This window comes from Dermacentor andersoni, chromosome 3, assembly GCF_023375885.2.
Source record: "Dermacentor andersoni chromosome 3, qqDerAnde1_hic_scaffold, whole genome shotgun sequence".
Classification (NCBI taxonomy): domain Eukaryota; kingdom Metazoa; phylum Arthropoda; class Arachnida; order Ixodida; family Ixodidae; genus Dermacentor; species Dermacentor andersoni.
The window spans coordinates 19,674,146-19,691,278 of NC_092816.1; the positions used below are offsets into that span (position 1 = coordinate 19,674,146).

The window sequence follows — 17,133 nt, forward strand, 5'->3', positions numbered from 1 at the left end:
AGCACCTAGCGCATTTCTACGCCACTAAGGCATCACTGTGTAGTACAAGTTCAGTTACAATAGTGTGTTTGTACCTTGTTGGTAGTGAACTACATCAGTTGTGCAATTTGCAACTGCTGGCTGACTATTACTCATTACTGTGCAGTAGGCTTTAGAGAAGTGCGCAGCAGCATGAAGGCAGCCCAAGGCTATTTGTTTTCCCTCTACTTTCAGGCTCACGTTTCATGTGCTGCTTTAAAATGCTATTCCAACCTTTGTATCTCACAGGCCATTAAGCAAAAGCTACAGATCAAGAGCCATCAGGCACAGGGCAGCACACTCGACGATACCAGCCAGCCACAGGAAGAGGACAAAGCACGATTGCTACTGGGTGCCAAGCTACTGGTTAGTATGCAAACTGTGGTCACAACTTGCAGGTATTTTGATGACACTGCAGGTGGCACCTATGGTCTATGGTAACACCTATGGTGATGGGTAGACATGCACCTATGTGCATGTCTACCCATCGCAGTGGCCTGACATTTGTACTGGTAAGCATGAGATTGTCTGTTTAGTTCCAAGCTGCTGTTGCTGCATTCTGATTGGGGCAGAATGCAAAATTGTGCGCATACAATATAGTCCACCGTTAAGAGAACATCTAGCTGGTAAGCAAGAAAAGGTTTCCGGCAGAAACAGTGACATGGACAGCAGGGAAGAAGACATGTGCATCTGCATTCCTGATGTCCGTGTAAGTGTTTTCCGTAAGCTCAGGTAAATGCTATTTTTACCTAGCTGGTAATAAAGGCAATAAGCTGAAACACTTATACTTATTTAGAGAAAAACATGGCTGACAGGGTGCATTACACCAATATCTAATAAAAAATGGTGTGCATCATGCCTTCATGCTATAATTCAGCTGAATTGGTGGCCAAGTACTAACTGGATGTTCTTTATAAAAGTGGACCATTTTAATTACCCCAGGTGTTCGTTAATGTAAAGCCCTCCCAAGTGGCATTTCCTATGGCTTTTCAACATCAGTCAGCATGCATGCTTATAGACTTGGTGTATCCGTTCAGCAATGAAGAACTAAATGTGAAAAAATTTGCCTTGGTTGCCTCCTGCATGACAGGGATTATTTGAATTACAATTTGGAAATTACCGAAAGGATAGCATTTAATTTACAATTGATTCACGCATTGACGTAGTACAACATAAGAAGCAGCCATTTCGTTTCTGTCTGGCAAATCCAAGCAGTTCAAGAACTGCAGAAGAATATGCCCATCAGATTCTATTTTCAACTGAGGCTAAGATGTTCATGTGCTTCTACACCTTTGCTTCATACTTTATACACCTTCGCTTCATACTTTATTTAATCCCACTTTAAAACATAAAAATCACATTGAGTCCTAGCCATTACAAAGCCATTTTATCAAACAGCATATAAGTATACACCCACCTCTTTTATGCCATCCATGTTTGCTAATGATCTACCTTGCAACTAAGCTAATTTTCTGTTACAGTGCAACTTCGCTAGTCACAAACTAAAGGCATCTCATAATCTTTTGCTGCCTATCACCTTGTTCCTCCCTGCTTCGTGATGTTATAAGGAAAATGCAGGTGTCATTTCTTTTTTCCCTCTCAGAATTTTGTGAATGAAGTAAAAATTGATGGGGTTCCACATTATAGAGCTGCACGTTAACCTTGAGGGATGCGGTGTAGTGAAGGGCTCCGATTTGAACCAAGGGTTCTACAATGAACGTATAAAAGCGAGAGGCATTGTTTAATGGGTGCCAGAGATGTTTGCCTGGCTATATGCTTAGCATGCTACTCCAGATGACATTGGTGATGCATGAAATGACCCACTCATACACAGTACGCAAGCATATCCACTACATATGCCTTATTGTAATACAACCGCCATGGATGAGATTGGAACCCTCAACCTCGTGCAACATATACGTGGCATTGCTTGCACTGTTGAGCTTAGTACTAATGAATTACCGTGGCACATGGCTTGGAGTAGGATAAACTACTGTAGGAACAGAAGGCCCACAAAGAATTGCCATTTATTTACCAGGTGACTGCGTTGATGTCGCGGCTACCATAGTTGAGCCTGTATGCCTGATGGCACTAGTCCAGTCTCTTATTCTTCCACCGCGGGGCTCTATGAGTACTGTCCACTACATGGCTCCCCACCTAGCGATGAAGGCGCTGCCATTGAGTGGTTTGAGTTGTGGAGATGGCACTGCCAGAACCTAGATGTGCTGGCTTTAAGCGGTTGATCGAAATTGTCACTTTGCATCCGCTGACAAGAAGTGTGAGAAACTTGACATCATGCTTGAGGACTTTCAAGGGACCATCGTAAGGAGCTTGTAAAGGAGCACGAGTAGCATCGTGACGGATAAATACATGACTGCTATGAAGTAAAGATGGGCTCATGTAAACATTTCTCCGGCCGTTACGAAGTGGCAGTGGTATAACAGTGGCCATTGTAATGCGAAGGTGGTCGGCATAAGATTGTAGGTCTGCAGATGACGATTCTGAAGTGAAGAACTCACTGGGTATGCGAAGTGTCTTGCCGAAAACGAGTTCTGCTGAGGAACACTGTGCATCTGCTTTCAGAGCTGTGTGAAGACCTAGTAGAACCAAAGGCAGGCACTCTGTCCATGGAATCATGGAGTCATGCCATGAAGTGCTGCTTTCAGGTGACGGTGAAAGCGTTCTATCATGCTATTGGAACTTGGGTGATATTCTGTCGTTCGTATGTGCATTACACCCAGAAGACGGGAGAGAGCTTGAAAGAAGGATGAGTCAAATTGTCTTCCTCTTTCTGTCATTATGGTGTGGTAAGAGTGGCATTGCTTCAGGCCAGCATGTGAAGTGGTCGATACAAGTGAGTATGTATCGTTGGTTCGAGGACAGTGGTAGTGGATCAACAATGTCGATGTGAACGTGGCTGAAATGAACATCTGGTGATGGAAAACGACCAGGCGTGCTTATAGCGTGTTGACTGACTTTGGTGCGCTGGCACTGTATGCATGTCCAAGCCCAACAACAGATATCAGCATTAATACACGGCAACAGATAGCGGGAAGTGACGAGACGTTGTGTGGCGCGTACTCCAGGGTGCGATAAGGAGTTGTGGGATTCTCCTCCCGTGCTCTTGGGACAAAGGAACGACAACACACTAGTGCAAAAATCACAAGGGCATTTATTGCACCTTTCATAGATCAATGCCAGCTAGCCCAGTTGCTATTCACAAAACATGCCGATGGGCGCGCGACAAATCTAGAAGTCCGACTCACCGCAACCGGATAGCGAGCGAATATGTTCGCCCCATGCTGGATCCCAACGCCTGGTCGTTCGCGCTTACTGTCACGCGAGCGGTGGCGCATTCCAAGGCGGCCACGCGAGACGGTCTCGCAGAAGCATGGGTCGGCGCACGCGCGGCACGTCCGTCCCGCTCGCTGTCCCGAATCCAACCGAGAGCGCCTTGTCTTTCCGCACCCAAGTAACCCCGCAGCGGCACGACACTCGCGCCATCTCTCGCACCGCGCTTGTACCACTCCGACCGCCGCGGGCGCCAGGCCACGCGAGCCGTGCGGGAAAACAACATATCAGGGGATGCGTGAGAGTCGCGCATCCCCACAGAGTGTAGTGTGTCAAAAACTTGCTGCCGAAATGGTTGTGGAAAGTAAGGTCAAGGATGACCCGTAGACATGTCGCATATCACTGTGACGTTGCAGCCAGGCAGTAAGATATCTTCGAAGCGCAGAGAATCGCTGGCAGTCCGGAGTGTTTCAAGTTCATGGTCTATGCGTTGAGTGGTAGCGAGGCGGACAAAGTCAGTGTCGGAACGATTTACTTGGCTTGCATTTATATGGATCCGTGACAGAGCATCAGCAATGGGATTATTGGCCCCGCTGATATGCCGAATATCAGTAGTGAATTCGGAGATACATGCAAGCTGGCAAATTTCACAGGGAGTGTGCAAGGAACTGTTGGAGGCAATAGCATAAGTTAGTGGTTTGTGTTCGGTGAGAATGAAGAACTGATGCCCTTCGAGGTCGTGACGGAAGTGGCAGACTGCGAGGTAGAGTCCTAGCAATTCGTGACCAAAAGTGCCGTCGCGGGTTTCTTGCGGTGTCAGCTTCTTTGAAAAGAAAGATATAGGCTGCCATGTCTTGCCAACCAGCTGTTTTCTGAAACATGGCACCAACAGCTGTGTCAGAGGCGTCTACCATAACGAACATTGGAGCTTCTGGGTGTAGGTGTGCCAGTAGAGTAGTAGTAACAAGGGCGTTCTTGGCAGAGGTAAAAGCAGATTCGGCAGCATTAGTCCATGATATAGGCGTGCTGGCTCGTGTTGTGCCAGAGAGTAGAATGTGCAGAGGCTGCAAAATTGAAGCAAAACGAGGAATGAAACGGTGATAGTAATTGATGAGACCCAGAAGTGCCCATAATTGCTTCTGGAAGACAGACATGGAAAATCTTTTATGGCTTGGACACGGGATGGGACGGGTTAGATGCCATGCTCATCTACTCGATGGCCCAGGAAATAGAGACAAGCAACGCCAAACTCACTCTTGGAGATGTTTACAACCAGGCCATATTGATGGAGGCGCCCGAACATCTTACGTAGGTCAGATTCGTGTTCCACAGCAGAGCGACTGAATACAAGAATGTCGTCTAAATAGACGAAGCAACAAGTCAGGCCATGGAGTACTTGATCGACGAACCGCTGAAATGTTTGAGCGGCGTTGTGGAGGCCGAATGGCATGCGCACGTATTCAAACATGCCAAAAAGGGTAATGATTGCGGTTTTAGGAATGTCGGAAGACTTGACAGAAATCTGGTAGTAGGCAGTTACTAGGTCCACCTTGCTAAGTATGCAGCAACCATGAAGTGATGCGATGAAATCGTGGATGTGGGGTATAGGGTACCTATCGGGAATTGTCACTTTGTTTAAGGCACAGTAATCGCCACACGGCTGCCAATCACCCATCTTCTTGGGCACCATGTGTAAAGCAGATGACCAAGGGCTAGCGGAAGGAGGAACAAAGCCCAACTCAAGCGTGTGTTTGAATTCTTGCTTTGCAATTTTCAGACAGTGTGGTGCTAAGTGGCAAGGTCGGGCACATACTGGTGATCCTTTAGTCACAATGTGGTGCGTGACGTTGTGCACTATTGGACGTTCTGGCAAGGGTGGTTCGAACAGCTTTGGAAATTTCAGCAAGGTGGTGGACCACAGTTTTGGTACCTGAGTGTGTTTGTACGAGACGCAAAGGTGGTGCAGACTTGGTGATACCTTGTACGGACAGGTTTGTTGAGGAGTCAGGAAGGCAGCAGTGGTGAAAGTCGACGAGGAGGTTAAACTTTCGCAGAAAGTCAGCGCCGATGATTGACCCATGGACATCAGCAACAGTGAATAGTTATCGAAAATGGCGCGAAAATGACTGCAGCGATGCTACCGTCAACGCGAGCGATGCTGCTGCTTATGGTTATTCACACGAAAGCATAAGGCAGCCAACTGGTTGGTTAATTCCTCTGCTTGTGCAGCAAGGCTCGTGCTTGAACTGTCGGATTCGTCAAAGTGCTGCTGTAACTGGGGTTGTGTCGCCACAGGTGCACTACAACGGTCAACAGCGGATATCATAGGATGGAAAGAATGCATAATCTGGTCTGCCATCGTTGCTAAGGCCTCGACAGATGTCTTAGTAGGCGAGGCACATAAAATCATGTGTACCTGATTCGGCAGAAGCTGGAAGAAGAGCTCCCAAAGGATTTTCAAGTCTGCTGATGATGGACTGGTTCCCAAGAGCTTGTCATGTGGCGAAGCAGCTCAGTCAGTTTTCTGTCACCAAGTTCCTCCGATGAGAGGAGCTGTTAAATCTGTCTCGACTCAGATTTGGTGGTGCGCCGTAGTAACTCCCGCTTAAGGGTGTTGTACTGTTCATCAGGCAGAGGAGCTAGCAAAATGTCGCAGGCCAAAGCTGCAGTGGTCAGGTTAAGCGACGTTGTCGTACTTGGCCACCTGAGATGCGACTCGGTGACGGCGAAACTGCGCCTTGATGTGGACGAGCCAGAGTTCACAGTCCGAGGGCCAGAAATCGGGAAGTTTGAGTGTGGCAACGGAATATGTTACATTTTCTTCGAGACGTTGTTCAGTGGCCGGTTCCATGGCGTCGAGAAGAAACTTGGTAGGTGTATACAGTTGTGATGTGGTATCATGTCCGGGTCACCAACTTGTAGGAACAGAAGGCCCACAAAGAATTGCCATTTATTTATCAGGTGACTGCGTTGACATCGCGGCTACCATCATTGAGCCTATATGCCTGATGGCGCTAGTCCAATCTCTTCTTCCACCGCAGGGCTCTACGAGTACTGTCCACTACACTGCCATGGCAGGTGAAAGAGAAACCGCACTGGTGTAAATCTATTACAATCCATGCCAAGCATTTGCTGTGCAAAACTGTGTTTATGCCTTAGCCAGTACTGTCAAATGCCCTTATAACGAAGTGCTTGGGGCCTTCAAAATCCTTTATTATACAGGTCACTTCATTGTAAAGTTCACACGCTACACCACTCACAATAGACAAGGCTTAGCACATTCAGCAAAAGAAAACACTTATTGATGCGGAAGTGTCAAATGGCGCATTGAGCGAGTAAACTGACGGCGTATGCAGCAGCGAAACTTGACATTGGCTCGCACTTGCTGGCCCAGGCCTTGACTGAGCAAAGTGGGTGAAAGGGAGAGGGCATTGCTGTGACACCACGTCAGCCTCGCAAGTCCGTGCAAACTTTTGCCTGCGTTCTAACTGCGCCTTGTCAATGCCAAATCAAAACGTGCCAAGCATCTCAACATGCTCGCTCTCAAGTGAGGAGTTCGTAACTCAAAGGACTGCTCAGCGGCATTCTATTATTGGACATTAATGCTTTCGCGTTCACAACTCGTAAGAAGCGCTTATGCATCCTCAGATTTTTAATATGAACTCAAACGATGCTTTGCGATTTAAGTTGTTATCTTCTATATGGCGGAGTGTGCAACTACAGCTGATGCTATGGCATCGAGGTTTATGGCATGCTCAGTGGTGAAATCTGGGAGTGAAGCAAGGTACAGCTATTGACCGTTGAATGCCGCTATTGCCTGCCTTGTCAAAATTTTTTGTTAGTTTGCAGGCTCTTCGTCGCTGCTGCTTTCGTCGACCTTTGCTTTAATCCCATCCTTGATAGCCATGAAGATGTCGTCAGTCATCAGTTTGAGCAGGTAGTCACATTCGTTTTAAGTAATGGGGAGGGGAGGGTCTGTACTGTATAGCTCCTGCAGTGTCTGAACCCTCTAACGCAGTCTTTGTTGCAGTATCCACTTCAAAAAGACTGCTCTGTTCTGTGGTGGCTACAGAGGGAAGTGGCAGTGCCACTACATGCACTCCTTGTAAACGAACAGATCGGCTCTTGAGGATGTCTATATTCCTTTTGTAGTACAAGCTGTAATTCTTTGTAGTGGTGTTAGGCATTCACAATAAACATTATACACATGAAAGATAAGCATTCAGCCAGGACACACAAAATACATCTTTATACAGGTAATATCGTTGTACAGGTGTTCCGACTCTTCTTAGGTAGACCATGTGGCTGTACCATATCCAGATTCAGTACGTTGCATCAAATCCTTCCTGCAACCACCATACTGCCATGATGCTTATATGTCATGCTTTTTGTGACATTAAAATACATCATGACCCGCAATCTTGCATTGCAGTGAAGTGACACGCCTCTAGCTATCACTGCACCTGTGCAGGTTTGCTTTGATGCGGGGCCACACTCACCGCACTGGCACGTCACGGAACATGCATGTCTTCCTATGTTTCCACGAAGTGTGATCAAGATAGCACCAGTAGGCAAGTGGTGGGAAAAAGCTCCACTTACACAATAAGTCTACGGAGCTTTAACAAACATAAAAATACAAGATCAGGTCATTTATTGCGACAACACTGAAACATGTGCAACATCATGCACAAGAAAATACGGGCTTTTTAGCAAAACCAATTACATACCCACAGATGTTGCATCAACTAATGCTCTCACTCCCCCCCCCACACACACACACTGTTCAGCCATTGTAGGCAGAGTGCCTACAATGCAATGCCTTTAATACAATGCTTGCAGATTCTGAGAAACCAGCTTCCAGTCCTAGGAGCACCATTTGCTGTTTTATTTTGCATGTTGCGTTGCACGACTTTTGAAAAATGGCAATTCAAAGCCTGCAATCTTGCAGGCATTATGATGAGGACAGCAGTGCTGCAGGTGTCATTTAACCCTTTCCCTGCTAATTTTGTTATTTCAGCAGACTACCAAGATTTCTCAAATTATTTTGTGGCTAATTGTCAACAGCATTTTTATTGCAGTATGAGCAGTCTGTAAATTTTCTGTTGTCTGTTACTGTCATTCTTCATGTTTTTGACTTGTAAATAGACGTGACCACAGAAACACTTTATACGAGTAGTCAAGTGTGCTTTCGTTATCCTTCGTGCTGTATCATTCCTGGCACTGCGAGAAAAGAAAATCACTGAGGCACAAGTGGCAAAGCATTTCCATCAAGCCACATCCACACAAGAGAGGCAGCTACAGGCTCAAACTCCTGCTCACAGTCGTCAGAACTGAGTTGAAACTTAAAACAGGACTCGTTATAGTTTTCCAAGCATCTTTATTCGCTTGAAGCGAAGAATCATCCAAAAGCACCACTCTTAACTCCACGGCACCATTCTTAAACACCCAGGGGCGTTCAGATTTACATCATCATCATCGTCGTCAGGCCTGGTTACGCCCACTGCAGGGCAAAGGCCTCTCCCATACTTCTCAACTACCCCGATCATGTACTAATTGTGGCCATGTTGTCCCTACAAACTTCTTAATCTCATCCGCCCACCTAACTTTCTGCCGTCCCCTGCTACGCTTCCCTTCCCTTGGAATCCAGTCCGTAACCCTTAATGACCATCGGTTATCTTCCCTCCTCATTATGTCCTGCCCATGCCCATTTCTTTTTCTTGATTTCAACTATGGTGTCATTAACTTGGTTTGTTCCCTCACCCAATCTGCTCTTTTCTTATCTCTTGAGGTTACACCTATCATTCTTCTTTCCATAGCTCGTTGCGTCATTCTCAATTTAACTAGAACCCTTTTCGTAAGCCTCCAGGTTTCTGCCTCGTACGTGAGTACTGGTAAGGCACAGCTGTTATACACTTTTCTCTTGAGGGATAATGGCAACCTGCTGTTCATGATCTGAGAATGCCTGCCAAACACACCCCAGCCCATTCTTATTCTTCTGATTATTTCAGTCTCAAGATACGGATCCGCGGTCACTACCTGCCTTAAGTAGATGTATTCCCTTACCACTTCCAGTTCCTCGCTACCTATCGTCAACTGCTGTTCTCTTCAGAGGCAGTTAAACATTACTTTAGTTTTCTGCAGATTAATTTTTAGACCCACCCTTCTGCTTTGCCTCTCCAGGTCGGTGAGCATGCATTGCAATTGGTCCCCCGAGTTACTAAGCAAGGCAATATCAGCGAATCGCAAGTTACTAAGGTATTCTCCATTAACTATTATCCCCAATTCTTCCCAATCCAGGTCTCTGAATACCTCCTGTAAACACGCTGTGAATAGCATTGGAGAGATCGTATCTTCCTGCCTGACGCCCTTCTTTATTGGGATTTTGTTGCTTTCTTTATGGAGGACTACGGTGGTTGTGGAGCCACTATAGATATCTTTCAGTATTTTTACATACGGTTCGTCTACACCCAGATTCTGTAATGCCGCCATGACTGCTGAGGTTTCGACTGAATCAAACGCTTTCTCGTAATCAATGAAAGCTATATATAAGGGTTGGTTATATTCGGCACATTTCTCTTATCACCTGATTGATAGTGTGAATATGGTCTATTGTTGAGTAGCCTTTACGGAATCCTGCCTGGTTCTTTGGTTGACAGAAGTCTAAGGTGTTCCTGATTGTATTTGCGATTACCTTAGTAAATACTTTGTAGGTAATGGCAGAGTCCTTCCATGTTTTTCTGGTCACGAAACTCCGCCGTCACGCTATGGGAGAGGTTCATATGCTACCCAAAGGTGCCGCGACGCGGCGCCACTGTGCCACAGAGGGCATCGTTCGCGTACCGAAGCGCGTGCGCAGTGCGAGGCGAGCTGAGTGATCGGGTGCGTTATGTGCATATGCTGCGCTATTTCTCGAGTGCTGGGATGTTTAGTTGAAGTGGCGGGGTGGGACAATGATGCCGAACACGTGTTGCAAGTAACAGCTGAAGAAGTAGGATGTTGGTATCTCTAACAAGCCATTAAAAAAATTGCTGCATTTGTGATGTGGCTACTTGTGTTCGTTTAGAGAGTTGTTTTGCCATGTGTTATGAAATGCTTATGCTTTACACTTTCTTGTTTATAGAAACAATCGATTATGCATTCTGTATTTATTGCCATTCATTTGCTGGTGTTTGTTTCCTGCCCCCCAATGCATATATCTCATGTTTGATGTTATTTCTTTATGCTTATTATATCAGTGTCATGCTTTTAACAAACTTCTTGCATTGTGAATGGTGGACCATTCGTGACCCGACACCTCTGTGCTGTCTGTATTTTGCTCCGCTTATTTTACATGATAAATAAATGATAGTGCCTGTATGTTGTTTTTGCACCAACACGTTCTATTTCTTTTCTTAATGGAATTATAAAGTTTTTAACATATTGTAGAAAGTGGCGCATTAAGAACCAAAATACCTAGTCCCGTCGTTTCTGCGTTGGAATCACGAGCAGCGTGAATAAGTGCTGGGCTTTCTGACACTTCTAAACGACTGCTTGCTAAGGCAATTGCCTAATTACGATACAGCTAGTTTCAACTGTGCAAGTCCTAACACTTCACGTTCGCCTTAATCCGTTGCTAAAAGCCGCACCGAAGACATTTAGTAGTGAAGTTTGTCTTGCATTAATCCTACCTAAATTTCATTCAGAAATGGCATCGCTTTGCAGAGAAATCTTAAGGGCACGGAGCAGCTCCATTTCCTTTTCTTTGTTATTAAGTATTCTACGGCAGCAGCCCTTTGCAATAACAATTTCATTCTTTTGATCTTATAAGATACTGCCCACAGTAAGAGTCCTTCTCTGCCACAGTTAAACAGAAAGTGAACAGCTGTGCTCGGCGAACAATCTGGCGCTATGCGCCACGGAGAGTTGGCGCTTACTTACGGGTAAGCGGGGGTGCAACAGCCCATATGTTTGCATCTGGTGATAAGTGGGACCACTGGCGCTTTGTTGCGAATGTGTTTAAATTAAATTATGGGGTTTTACGTGCCAAAACCACTTTCTGATTATGAGGCACGCCGTAGTGGAGGACTCCGCAAATTTTGACCACCTGGGATTCTTTAACGTGCACCTAAATCTAAGTACAGGGGTGTTTTCGCATTTCGCCCCCATCGAAATGCGGCCGCTGTCGCCGGGATTCGATCCCGCGACCTCGAGCTCAGCAGCCCAACACCATAGCCACTGAGCAACCACGGCGGGTGCGCGGTGTTTAATTTCAGGCAAATATTAAAAAGCGGAGCCCACCGAAGTGTTGAGGCGAACGGCGATGATGAAATCTGGATCGAGACCGCCCGGCCTCGTACAGCGGACGCATTTCGACGGGGGCAAAATGCAAAACACCCGTTTATTTAAATTTAGGTACATTTTAAATATATTTAATAGCGAAGTTTGTCTTGCATTAATCCTACCTAAATCTCATTCAGACATTTATTTATGTTTATTTAAATTTAGGTGCATTTTAAAGGATCCCAGGTGGTCAAAATTAATCCTGAGTCCCCCACTACGGCGTGCCTCATAATCGTATCGCGGTTCTGGCTCTTAAGATCCCAGATTTAAAAAAATTTTTTTTTGGTCTGAGACCGCCGCAAGCTCCATGTTATGAGCGGCTTTTTTTTTCGTCCCGGGCGCTCATATAATGGCAGAAGACGCGCTCAGGCAGTAATTTAAACATATTCAATGTTAAAAATAGTTACGTGAAACTAAAGCGACGGTTGAGGAAGTTGAGAAAGCTAGAATACCGAGGCTGCCCCACACACAAACACAGCGGTAGCGGCGGGCGCTGGCTCTATGTGGAACTGAGGCGGCAGTTTCGTGACCAGAAAAAAAATGGAAGGACTCTGGTAACGGACAGTAAGCTGTTCGATCTATAATTTTTCAAGTCTTTGGCGTCCCCTTTCTTATGGATTAGGATTATGTTAGCGTTCTTCCAAGATTCTGGTACGTTCAGAAGTCATGAGGCATTGCGTATACAGCATGGCCAGTTTTTCTAGAACAATCTGCCTACCATCCTTCAACAAATCTGCTGTTACCTGATCCTCCCCAGCTGCCTTCCCCCTTTGCATAGCTCCCAAGGCTTTCTTTACTTCTTCCGGCGTTACTTGTGGGATTTCTAATTCCAGACTTACAACGCCACACAAAAAAGGAAGGAAAAAAACACACACGCACACCAAAATGATAAAATGACTGTCGCACGTCTGCAGCACTCAATGAATGCTAGGAGAATCGAGAATTGTCATTGGCTTATACATTGGAGAAAAAAACCCAGACGAGAGACTTGCCCATGGCACGGAAAGGGTTAAGGAGATTACTGCACCACTTTAATCACTCTGAATTTATTTTGATGCAGGGTGGTCCAGAAAAAAGTACCAGGAGGGGATTCTTCAAATGAACATGGCCATTCACTAGGCTGATCCATACAAGGGCTTCGTGCATAGTTCTTAAGCTGCCAACACTGGAGGTGTGCAATTCCACGTGTACATACATATGTCAATGTGATACCTGCTCACTTGGTATTTGATAGCACACGACAGACCAATGCACCTTTTATGAGAACATTTGGTAATTGAAAAACCACATGGTTTGTATGTTTTAACAGTATTTATTTATAACGTGATGTTTAAAGTCTGTGCTATTTCTTTATAAATGTTCGCTTCAATCGTTTGCAGTGCAGCAGGTCTTTACTGTTTCTGATCCTGCCATACATGGCCATCTTGTGCAGACAAAAATTGCTGCAAGCTGCATGTGGGGCCCAAATTTGCACAGCTATGAATGTAAAGTATATGCTATTGTACTTCCAACATTCCTTTTGCTTTATGTCGAGAGCCACTTTTCGTAGTTACCCTGCAATCTGCATGCTATATAGTTTGAACATAGACAATCCTGCATTCTGTACATAGAACTTGTTCTTGTTGTTGGTTAATGAACGAATATGTTGTCAGCTTTGTATGGACGTGCTTTTGTGAAGCTAAATTCACTAGGATATGTATAACGGCATGTTTCGCATGCAAGAAATCTATACTGTACTATTTTAGAAATTGCAAAGGAACTCGGCGTGTTTGCTCGCTGTCCTTGCTATACGCATTGTTGCATTCTTTTAGATCTAAGTCATTCAACATGAAGCCCCTACGCATATGTGTGTGCATGGACTCTAGTAATATGTGTAGCTAGGCTGCTGGTTTATTTCAATTCAGTTTCTCAGTACAGTAAGCTGTAGTAAGGTTGAAAAATGAACAATAAAAGATAGTTCGCAAAGCTACTGTCCTTTTCTTTTTTTAGGTGCTAGTGGTTATGTATGGCCACGTTGGACTCGAAGTGTATCCTTTGTACTTTTTCTTGGCTTTGAGGCCTGTGACAATGGTTGATGTTCCTGGATAAGCATTTACACCCCCAAAGAAAGTGTCTGTCTCGGGGTGAAAGCGAACATAGTTTGGGATGACATGGAGGTTTTCAGGCAGCTGATCCTTCCGCTGGACGAGGGATTCATAAGGCGACAGTCCTTCAACAGGTGTGGAGAAGTACTCCACTATATCATCAACACACTTTACATTCAGCAGCTCGGAGCTTGGGATGTCGTGGTCGAATTCACTGATGCACTTTGTCAGCAACTGTAGACAGAAAAAGAAAAAAAGATTTGAAGCAAGCTTAAGCAAATGGCACAAGTACCAGAGGCAACGGTAAGTTGAGCTCAATGCTTTATACCACATCACATACCAGCCACGAGCTTTTGTAAGACAGCAGGAACATATATTATCGATTACAATTGACACTATGGTCATAAGGGTGCCTCAAACTACAATTTGTGCATAATCATTACTGCCTGCAGACGTGGCAGGTGATGCAAAATCTGATTTCACAGCTTTCTCAAGAGAGATGCCATCTTAATGATAAAAAATGTTGCAGTCTTGCCTAAAAGGCAAAGCATCGATTGCAATAGCAAATTATTAGACAGCTATACGATGTAAGGATAGTAGTTTTATCGGCTGGCAAAAATTTGCTTAACAAGCATGGCATCACAACGCACAGGCAAACATGAACACATCTTGCTTGATGACCGCAGACACTCGCTGTCAATACGCGGGTGTGAGAAAGACCACCAGCGAGGGAATTGCCCTTCGTACTGCCTCTTGCTTCAATGCGAACTAAGTGGTGAGAACACGGCACACACGAAAGCCTAGGTGACAGACTCTATAACCACTGCAAATCGCTCCCCCCGCTGCTGCCTTGTGCGTGATCGAAGACTGCACACTTCTTCCCCACCTTCCTCCCATGTGCGCACGAGATCGAGCCACCTACTTTCTCAACTCGCGCTTGCGCGCTTTCAATCGCACCCACAGCATAGGGCATGTGGCCGCAATGTTATTGGCTTTGGACTTTATATGGAACGTCACAACGGAAACGTGCCTGAGGTGTCCATACAATTGCTCTTGCAATAATAAAATTTTTTAAAAACATTGCCGCCCAAGCACTCCGTACAGATGATCAACCAGCAAAGCTGAAATGTGTGACCCTGGTGTTAATCCTTGGGCTATTCCCAACGGTTCATTAAACGACCGCTTGGTAGGCTGCCGGATCTTCGATACACAGTTGCTGCTTGCGCTCGGCTGCACGAGCCTGTTCTTGTGCCTGGGCTGCAGCATCGGCACGGCGCATACGAGCTCATTCCCAGTTCTGCTTGTAGCGTTGCTGATCAAAAGCTGTGCTCCCCAGGAGTATGTATGACGCATGCGCGCTCGGCTGTAACGGAGTGCAACGACATTGCTTATGTGCAGTCAGCTGTCAAAAATGCAACTGACTTTTTACTAATGCACTGCGCTGCAATCATGCTGGATTGAAGACATGCGCTGTAGTTGGCTGCAAAAATAGTCACTGGCATATTAGGGGATGTAATGATTCTGTGTTGCCAAGTTTGTGGACCGCTGCTGCAAGTGGCACTTCGAGATGTACAGCTTTCCTCAAGGATACAGAAATTTGCTCATTTGCCAGCATTGTATAGCTAACCTTCAAGGAAAGTGCTTCAGCCCCAGAACGTTGGCAACAGTGAGTAGTGCTCGTTAGCAGCGCCGCTTCCTGTTATAATAAGTTTTGCACACAGTATCTCTACACGTCTACCCCAACTGGCACAGAAACTTGCGCCTACTCTATTGATAACGTGTCAATAAGTGAATGGGCACACACTTGAATATATGTGCCCCATATACACACAACAAATGACGGTCCACACCGATAGCACACGAAAGGTCATAGCTGAATGTTTCGTGACGGTCCACAAGAGAGTAAGCGAGTTCCTAGCAATAATGCATCTTTGCAACAAGGTATTACAATGTACAAAACAGCTATGTTTCAATCCTTGCGCACAGCAAGAACAAAGCTATTGCAAATGAGCACACCGGCAAGCGATTAAGCAGAAAATAATCGGATAGTGACCGCACTGAGGAAATTTGGAGTAAGAAATGTGACAAGCCGCTGCTTCAAAATATTTGCCGAGTAAAGAACGAAGAGCAAAACACACTAATCCTGATTCAATTCATGAGCAGAAAGTTTGGATAGCTTGGAGTACATCTTTAACCCCGCTTTTACAAGTACCATATATGCTGCCCGCGCCGTTTTGACATAGCTGCATCAGCTTTGACAGCGATTTCGCATGTTCTCTGAAGCTGTGGCCAAAGCTTCGTGTCGTCTATCCAGTCACCGTCTACGATATCTCCAGAAACAGAGGTTTGCTAGGCCGCACCGGCGTCATACACAGCCACTGTAAACACAGAGGCAGTTGAGGCAAGCAATCGACGCGTCACTATGTGATCAAGCATGGCAGCGCCCACGGGAGCGCCGCGAAGAGTGTCGATACAGCTTCGCTGTAAAAGGCTGTTCTCGCGTCAGGCGAAAATGTAACTATTACATAGAGCACAATGTGCGAGCTAAAGGGCCGTACCCTAAACTTAAGCAGAGGCTCTGTGATGGGTGCCTGCAGCCATGCGCTGTCGGCTTTTTGTCCAAGCACGTCTTCGTATATGGCCTTGACTTTGTCCTCAACATCATCGACTGGCTTGTACGGCTTCATAGTCTTACAGAACCTGCATATAAGGTACGGAGATGGATAGAAATTCGGCCTTATTGGTACGACATACTGCAAGTGCAAGTTAAGCGCAAAAATACGGACAAAAGAAGGGTGCAACACATGTGCTAACTTCAACAAACGGTTTTATTTGAAACAGGAACACAAGTGACGCTGAATAACACACGCCACACAAATTGCGCATGTGTTGTACCTTCCTCCAGTACGTGCTTCTTGCGCGTCACTTGCAACATCTCGTTATACGTACCCCCGATCGCTCAGTGAATTCAACTCTGAACGAGCCATGGCTTTTGATGGCAGCCCGTTCTCGTCTTCTCTTACAGGGATCACCTTTTTGAACCTTCTTGCGGTGCATACAGCACATGACGTCGAAAGTTCAGCCTGAAAAGCACCGAGGAAAGACGGGAACGTCAGAAACTAAAATGTTGCAACCTCGGCACACGAAACGCCAATATATTGGCCGCGCAACTAATTTGGCCAACTTCCGTTGCACTGTGTGCTAAAATATGATCAAAGTTGCGTCTGCAACTCACCTTTCCTTTAAATAAATTGTTTGGCAATACACAACGTGACCTTCGTATGAAGGCTGCCATTTTAATTCGGCAGCGGTCACGATGATGATGATAATGAGAATCGTGTCTTACTGTTTTCATTAACAACTATAGTACAACTTGTGCATCCAATTTTTATGTTCATTCACCATTTTACCATTCAGTTTA

General features: G+C 45.6%; 2 protein-coding genes across 3 annotated transcripts in view; one reads left to right on the forward strand and one right to left on the reverse strand.

The window, feature by feature from the left end:
* hob (bridge-like lipid transfer protein family member hobbit) overlaps nt 1-13,593 on the forward strand; it is a 136,054-nt gene extending 122,461 nt beyond the window's left edge. For both annotated transcript variants that reach the window (XM_055065537.2, XM_050169087.3), the window contains 2 exons: nt 268-384; nt 12,689-13,593. In XM_055065537.2, the coding sequence (XP_054921512.1) occupies nt 268-384; nt 12,689-12,730 (159 nt within the window). In that variant the 3' untranslated portion in view covers nt 12,731-13,593. The remainder of the gene's footprint in view (nt 1-267; nt 385-12,688) is intronic.
* On the reverse strand, nt 7,944-17,024 carry mRpL50 (mitochondrial ribosomal protein L50). Its single transcript, XM_050169079.3, has 4 exons — nt 16,948-17,024; nt 16,662-16,795; nt 16,271-16,412; nt 7,944-13,946 (listed from the first exon to the last, which is right to left on the reverse strand). Exons 1-4 carry the CDS (start codon nt 17,005-17,007, stop codon nt 13,614-13,616), a joined length of 669 nt encoding a protein of 222 aa, XP_050025036.1. The 5' UTR covers nt 17,008-17,024; the 3' UTR covers nt 7,944-13,613.
* Nucleotides 17,025-17,133: the final 109 nt, after the last annotated feature.

Bases quoted from the DNA above. Each gene is read 5' to 3' on its own strand.
- mRpL50 (XM_050169079.3), bottom strand. From the start codon at position 17,007: ATGGCAGCCTTCATACGAAGGTCACGTTGTGTATTGCCAAACAATTTA. The intron at 16,413-16,661 runs GTACGTATAACG...CCTTATATGCAG, and splicing joins AATTCACTGAGCGATCGGGG to GTTCTGTAAGACTATGAAGC. The intron at 13,947-16,270 runs GTACGGCCCTTT...TTCTGTCTACAG, and splicing joins AGCCTCTGCTTAAGTTTAGG to TTGCTGACAAAGTGCATCAG.